This window comes from Hemiscyllium ocellatum (genome assembly GCF_020745735.1).
Source record: "Hemiscyllium ocellatum isolate sHemOce1 chromosome 27 unlocalized genomic scaffold, sHemOce1.pat.X.cur. SUPER_27_unloc_2, whole genome shotgun sequence".
Lineage (NCBI taxonomy): Eukaryota > Metazoa > Chordata > Chondrichthyes > Orectolobiformes > Hemiscylliidae > Hemiscyllium > Hemiscyllium ocellatum.
This window is the reverse complement of record NW_026867487.1, coordinates 2,855,277-2,863,071: the sequence shown is the minus strand read 5'-3', so window position 1 is coordinate 2,863,071 and position 7,795 is coordinate 2,855,277. Positions and strand designations below refer to the sequence as shown.

General features: G+C 57.1%; 1 protein-coding gene across 3 annotated transcripts in view; it reads right to left on the bottom strand.

Annotated features, from left to right (window-relative positions):
• oxa1l (OXA1L mitochondrial inner membrane protein) overlaps window positions 1-6,475 on the bottom strand; it is a 22,480-nt gene extending 16,005 nt beyond the window's left edge. For 2 of the 3 annotated variants that reach the window (XM_060821690.1, XM_060821692.1), the window contains exons 1-3: window positions 6,307-6,475; window positions 3,793-3,942; window positions 727-943 (exon numbers count right to left, since the gene is read on the bottom strand). In XM_060821690.1, the coding sequence (XP_060677673.1) occupies window positions 727-943; window positions 3,793-3,942; window positions 6,307-6,438 (499 nt within the window). In that variant the 5' untranslated portion in view covers window positions 6,439-6,475. The remainder of the gene's footprint in view (window positions 1-726; window positions 944-3,792; window positions 3,943-6,306) is intronic. The other variant, XM_060821691.1, reaches the window with a different exon arrangement.
• Between the last annotated feature and the right edge of the window lie 1,320 nt (window positions 6,476-7,795).

Genomic DNA, 7,795 nt, shown 5'->3' with positions numbered 1-7,795 from the left:
GTGAGAGAGTGAGAGAGTGAGAGAGTGAGAGAGTGAGAGAGACAGAGAGACAGAGAGACAGAGAGACAGAGAGACAGAGAGACAGAGAGAGAGAGTGAGAGAGTGAGAGACAGAGAGAGAGAGAGAGAGAGAGAGAGTGTGTGAGTGAGATGGAGAGACGGGAGTCAGGGACAGACAGACGTGGGGGGGGTCAGACACCGGAGACCCCTTGAATACTCAAAGTTTGGGAGAAGATTTGTAGTTTGGGTGCTCGTTGTTGTTGTTTCTGTTCGCCGAGCTGGTGCTAACGATCTGCATCCATGAACACCAACTAGCCATGAAACGACACGACCAGCTATCCTTAGGAGTCACACACGCAGATGAAAAGCAACATGAATTCGACTGGGACAACACTACTATTATAGGACAAGCCAAACAAAGAACAGCCAGGGAATTCCTAAAGGCATGGCACTCATCCACAGATTCTATCAGCAAACACATCGACCTGGACCCAATATACCGGCCACTGCAGCGGACAGCTGGAACTGACAACCGGAAGCGGCAGAGACAAACCACTATAAATGCCGGAGGAAACATCACAGAAGCGCTCCACAGGAGGCTCCCAAGCACTGAGGATGTCCCCTAGACAGGGGACGAAACGTCTGCAACACAAATTCCCAGCTCGGCGCACAGAACCACAATACCCCTTGAATAGCCCACTCTTCCCTCCCCCTCCCCCATCCTCACCAGCCACGATGGCACCCCACCAGGGCAAGCCGACCTCCAGGTGGATGAACTCCAGGATTTGCTGGACCAGGCCGACCGGGGTGTACCCTCCCAGGCCCAGCTCTGCCAGGCCGGCCTCCTGGGCCAGAGTCGCGTCCAGCAGCTCAGCTGGGGGGCTGGGCAGGGCAGCAGGCACCGAAGCCAGCGACTGGGCGATCTCCTCACTGGGGGACACCTGCTGGGAGGAAGAGGGAGAGAGGAGGACATGATGCTCAGTCTGCTCCCCCACCCCCGCCCCATATAACTCCCACCCCATCGCCAGCCTGCGCCACGGACATCCCCTTCCTCCCGCCCCGCCCCACCCCCTGGGCAGCACCACAGCTGGGAGGGGGGAGGTGCCATCTTCACCTCCAGCAGTGGGTCAGAGAGATGTACAGCATGGAAACAGACCCTTCGGTCCAACCCGTCCATGCTGACCCAGATATCCCAACCCAATCTAGTCCCACCTGCCAGCACCCGGCCCATATCCCTCCAAACCCTTCCTATTCATATACCCATCCAAATGCCTCTTAAATGTTGCAATTGTACCAGCCTCCACCACTTCCTCTGGCAGCTCATTCCATACACGTACCACCCTCTGTGTGAAAAAGTTGCCCCTTAGGTCTCTTTTATATCTTTCCCCTCTCACCCTAAACCCACACCCCTCTAGTTCTGGACTTCCCTACCCCAGGGGGAAAAGACTTTGCCTATTTACCCCCTCCATGCCCCTCATAATTTTATAAACCTCTATAAGGTCACCCCCTCAGCCTCCGACGCTCCAGGGAAAACAGCCCCAGCCTGTTCAGCCTCTCCCTGTAGCTCAGACCCTCCAACCCTGGCAACATCCTTGTAAACCTTTTCTGAACCCTTTCAAGTTTCACAACATCTTTCCGATAGGAAGGAGACCAGAATTGCAGGCAATATTCCAACAGTGGCCCTAACCAATGTCCTGCACAGCCACAACATGACCTCCTAACTCCTGTACTTAATACACTGACCAATAAAGGAAAGCATACCAAACGCTGCCTTCACTATCCTATCAACCTGTGTCTCCACTTTCAAGGAGCTATGAGCCTGCACTCCAGGGTCTCTTTGTTCAGCAACACTCCCTAGCACCTTACCATTAAGTGTATAAGTCCTGCTAAGATTTGCTTTCCCAAAATGCAGCACCTCGCATTTATCGGAATTAAACTCCATCTGCCACTTCTCAGCCCATTGGCCCATCTGGTCCAGATCCTGTTGTAATCTGAGGTAATCCTCTTCACTGTCCACTACACCTCCAATTTTGGGGTCATCTGCAAACTTACTAACTGGACCTCTTATGCTCGCATCCAAATCATTTATGTAAATGACAAAAAGTAGAGGGCCCAGCACCGATCCTTGTGGCTCTCCACTGGTCACAGGCCTCCAGTCTGAAAAACAACCCTGTACCACCACCCTCTGTCTTCTACCTTTGAGCCAGTTCTGTATCCAAATGGCTAGTTCTCCCTGTATTCCATGAGATCTAACCTTGCTAACCAGTCTCCCATGGGGAACCTTGTCGAACGCCTTCCTGAAGTCCATGTAGATCACATCTACTGCTCTGCCCTCATCAATCTCTGAGTTTTTTTGAAGGGGTAACAAAATCACGTTTGTGAGACATGATTTCCCCCACACAAAGCCATGTTGACTATCCCTAATCAGTCCTTGCCTTTCCAAATACATGTACATCCTGTCCCTCAGGATTCCCTCCAACAACTTGCCCACCACCGAGGTCAGGCTCACTGGTCTATAGTTCCCTGGCTTGTCCTTACCACCCTTCTTAAACAGTGGCCCCATGTTTGCCAACCTCCAGTCTTCCGGCACCTCACCTGTGACTATCGATGATACAAATATCTCAGCAAGGGGCCCAGCAATCACTTCCCTAGCTTCCCACAGAGTTCTCGGGTACACCTGATCAGGTCCTGGGGATTTATCCCCCTTTAACCGGATCAGGACATCCAGCACTTCCTCCTCTGTCATCTGGACACTTTGCAAGGTGTCACCATCTATTTCCCTACAGTCTATACCTTCCATATCCTTTTCCACAGGAAACACTGATGGAAAATATTCATTTAGTATCTCCCCCATTTTCTGTGGCTCCACACAAAGGCCGCCTTGCTGATCTTTGAGGGGCCCTACTCTCTCCCTAGTTACCCTTTTGTCCTTAATGTATTTGTAAAAACCCTTTGGATTCTCCTTAACCCTATTTGCCAACACTATCTCATGTCCCCGTTTTGCCCTCCTGATTTCCCTCCTAAGTATACTCCTACTGCCTTTATACTCTTCTCAGGATTCCCTCGATCGATCCTGTCTATACCTGACAAATGCTTCCTCCTTTTTCTTAACTAAACCCTCTATTTCTTTAGTCATCCAGCATTCCCTATACCTCCCAGCCTTCCTTTTCACCCTGACAGGAATATACTCTCTCTGGATTCTCATTATCTCATTTCTGAAGGCTTCCCACTTCCCAGCCGTCCCTTTCCCTGCGAACATCTGCCCCCGATCAGCTTTCGAAAGTTCTGGCCTAATACCCTCAAAACTGGCCTTTCTCCAATTGAGAATTTCACCTTTTAGATCTGGTCTACCCTGTTCCATCACTGTTTTAAAACAAACAGAATTATGGTCGCTGGCCCCAAAGTGCTCCCCCACTGACACCTCAGTCACCTTGCCCTGCCTTATTTCCCAAGGTCTTACCCTCCACACGTGCCCAGTACCAGGCAGGAGGCCTCTCAGCACCACCCTGCGACCAGCAGCAGCACCTCCCACTCGACAGGGTGCTGCCTGAGCCACGTTGGGAGATAGAGAGGGGGGAAGGGGGTGGAGAACACGCGGCCACTCCCTGCTGTGACCCCTCCTGGCCACGGGCCTCCGTCCCCTGCCGCGTGCGCCAAATCGGCGCCAGGAACCACGAGAAGGGGGCGCGGGCTCGCCAGGCCACGCCTCCTCACCAAACCTTCAGGGCAGCCCTCTCCTCTCCTCCCTCCCTCCGGCCCTCACTCACCCCCCTGGGGTTTAAGGCCACAGTACCTGCGGTGAAGACGCCGCGCTGTTGTACCGCACGCCAACGGGCAACGGGAGGACGAGACGAGAGCCCGGGGCAGTGCCTAAGAGCGCCGGTTGGCACAGGGGGCACAGCGGTGCCCCTGAGCTCCAGGCACCTGACCGGCATTTCTGCATCTGTGTGTGTGTGGGGGGGGGGGGGGGGGGAAGAAAGAGAGAGTCACAGAGTCAAACAGCAAAGAAACAGAGCTGTCCGCCCACCACCGCCACGCTCTTCATGGTTTCATAAACACAGAAAGCAGGAATCATACACACTGCTTCGCCTGAGGCCTACTGAAGATATTACCGAGTACGGTGACGAAACGTCTGGAAATGAACCTTCCAGCTCCGCGAGCAAGCCTACATCCAGAACCGGAGCTACGAACCCTTCCCAAAACTGGCCAATCCGAAATCGACCGCACGTCCCTTGCCAGCGTTCAGCCCTGGGGGAGAGGGTGAAGACAGCAGATACCGGACCGGCAGGGGAGAGGAGTGTGGACGGCAGCTCAGGCAGCACCCCGAGGGGAGCTGGGGGGGGGGGGGGTCGACGTTCCGGGTCGACTCCATACACGCGCCCCCTTACTCCGTCAGAAAGCTGCTCCCCACTCCCCCCCCCCCCCCCCCCCCAACCTCGCCCAGGGTGCGGAAACATGGGCAGGAAGTGCGTGTGTCCTCACCGCTTTTCGGGGCAGTGGTTGGACTCACTGGGCAGCACCCGCCAGACTGAGAACGCCGTGGACCGCACACGGAATGCAGGGGAGAGTTACGGGGGAGGGGGGTGGTCAGAAAGGGGGCTGAGGAAGCAGTGCAGGAGTCCCCAGTGGTCAGTCCCCTTCTCAAACAGGATCTCGTGCTTCGGATACTGCAGAGGAACCTCGATTCTCTCAATGACACAGGCGGGGGAATATTTTGTTCGGATAATCAAACCCTCTGAGCATCGAACGCAATCATCGGGGCCTTGCGATCTCGTTCTGATAATCTGAAACTTGGATATCCGAATGCCAGGTAATCAAGGCTCCTCGAATATTTGGGATGTTCAGGAACGGGGCTGGGAGGGAGATTAGCACCGAGTGGCTCTGCTGCGTTGACGGGGAGGGTAACGAATCGCAGGGAGACAGTGACAGGAGAGCTGACGGTCAACCTTGGGAAATGGTGACCGACGTCGGAACCACGGTGACCTTGAAGAAACGCTCAGACAATCACACAAGGGCACCAAGATACCGTTTGCTCAGCAGGTGCCTGAGAACGGGAGCGGGTTAGAGGCGTAGAGCACGGAAACAGACCCCTCGGTCCAACCCAGTTCCTGAATTCAGCTGGTCCAACTCGCCGGCACTGCAGCCCTCCCCCCGCTATACCCTTCCTGTTCATGTCCCCAACCCAGAGGCCTTTTAAATGCTGTCATCAGACCAGCCTCTGCCACATGCAACCCCTCCAACCCCACCGCCTACGTGTGAAAACATTGCCCCTCGAGTCCTTTTCCCCTCTCATCCGAAACCTAAACGCTCCAGTTTTGGGCCGCCTCACGCCCAACCCATATCCGAATGGCGCCAATATACCCTAACCCAATCCAGTCCCACTCGCCAGCACCTGGTCCATATCCCTCCGAACCCTTCCTGTTCACGTCCCCTTCCACCTTTTAAATGCTGCAATTGTACCAGCCGCCATCACTTCCGCGGGCAGCTCATTCCACACACGTACCACCCTCTGTGCGTGAAATACTTGCCTATATATCCTATCCATACCCCCGCGTGACTTTGTAAACCGCCATAAGGTCACCCCCTCAGCCTCCGACGCTCCAGGGAAAACAGCCCCAGGATGATCAGCCACTCCCTGTAGCTCCAACCCTCCCACATCCTGGTAAATCCTTCCTGAACCCTTTCCAAGTTTCACAACATCCTCCCTGGGTGGCAGGGAGACCAGATGGCACCCAATATTCCCAACAGGGACCTAACCCACACCCTGTACAGCCCCAATGTGACCTCTCCCTGGGAATGGGACCCAATATTCCCAACAGGGACCTAACCCACGCCCTGTACAGCCCCAATGTGACCCCTCCCTGGGAATGGGACACAATATCCCAACAGGGACCTAACCCACGCCCTGTACAGCCCCAATGTGACCCCTCCCTGGGAATGGGACACAATATTCCCAACAGTGACCTAACCCACGCCCTGTACAGCCCCAATGTGACCCCTCCCTGGGAATGGGACACAATATCCCAACAGGGACCTAACCCACGCCCTGTACAGCCCCAATGTGACCCCTCCCTGGGAATGGGACCCAATATTCCCAACAGGGACCTAACCCACACCCTGTACAGCCCCAATGTGACCTCTCCCTGGGAATGGGACACCATGTCCCACCATGGCCTCTCCCTGCAGCAGCTCAAACCCTGGGAGAACCTTCCTGAACCCCTCTCCAGTTGCCCAGTATCCTTCCTGTGGCTGGGGAGGGGAGGCCACGTGTTTCTGTTGCTCTGTCACCTCCCCCTCCCTCCTTTACCATCCTCCTCCAGCTGCTCATGGACCTGACCAGGACAACCGCCGCCATCTTGCCTCGCTCCGCACTGCGGCTGCGCAAGGGGCCCGCCATCTTGCCTCGCTCCGCACTGCGGCTGCGCAAGGGGCCCGCCATCTTGCCTCGCTCCGCACTGCGGCTGCGCGGGGGTAGTTTGGGCGGGGCAGCAACGCTCCGCTCCGCCCCGCCCCTCCCCGCCACGCCTCCATCGACGAATCGGATGTCACGTCATCCGTTTGACGTCACCGTCCCCGCCCACCCTCCCGCTCCAGCCAATCCGCCGGGAGGCGTCACGCGCCGCCACCGCCGGCTGGCCAATCGCGTCCGCCGCCTTCGGCGAGTGACGTGAGCTCTTCTCCGCTCCGCCCCACCCCCTTCCAACCCCGCGCGCTCCGCGCGGGCTTGAGCTCTCCGACCCCGCCCATTCCAGTGACAGCACAATCATCACCTCTCCCACCCACACGCCGTCTGACCAATCACAGCGGCGGCTCTCTGATTGACAATCGAGCCCACGTATGCGGTGTCGGGATTGGAGGGGCTGCGCCGACCTCGCGGCTGGACGAATCGCCGAACGCCGCTGGTGAGTGACGTGCCCTGAGCCCGCCTCTCCGCCGCCCCGCCCCCCCGTGCACGCCGGCCGCCGACATATCGCCGGCCCCGAAAGTGTGATTGAGCCCGCCCCCTTCCAGTGACCGTCGTTTTCCCGACCCCGCCCCCTCGGTGACGTATGCTGTCTAGCCCCGCCCCTGTGGCGTGAGCGGGGGCTGAGCAGCTCCTGATCTGAGTCTCTCGCAGAGTCCGCCAGCAGGTGGCTCGTGTGGAGCAGGGGTAGTGTCCCTGCCTGTGGGCCAGGGGACCCGGGTTCAAACCCAGGGAGCGCGCTTACTGTGCCCAGGAGTGGTGGTAGTGTCCCTGCCTGTGGGCCAGGGGACCCGGGTTCAAACCCAGGGAGCGCGCTTAATGTGCCCAATAGTGGTGGTAGTGTCCCTGCCTCTGGCCGCAGGGGATGCGGGTTCCAATCCAGAGAGTGCACTTACTGTCCCCTGTGGGGGTGGTAGTGTCCCTGCCTGGGATCCATGTTCAAGCCCAGGGAGTGCTGTTACTGGCCTGAATAGAGCTGGTAGTGTCCCTACCTACTGGACCAGGGGATCCAGGTTCAAGTCACAGAGAGTGTTGTTCCTGTCCCCCAATGGAGCTGGTAGTGTCCCTGCCTCTGGGCCAGGGGACCTGGGTTCAAACCCAGGGAGCGCGCTTAATGTGCTCAATGGTGGTGGTTGTGTCTCTGGATCAGGGGATCTGGGTTCCAATCCAGAGAGTGCTGTTCCTGTCCCCAGTGATGGTAGTGTCACTGCCTCTGGAGCGGGGGATCCAGGTTCAAGTTACAGAGAGTGCTGTGACTGTGCCCAGTGGTGGTGGTAGTGTCCCTGCCTCCTGGATAAGGGGATCCCGGATCCCGATGACGGGCTTGCGCCTG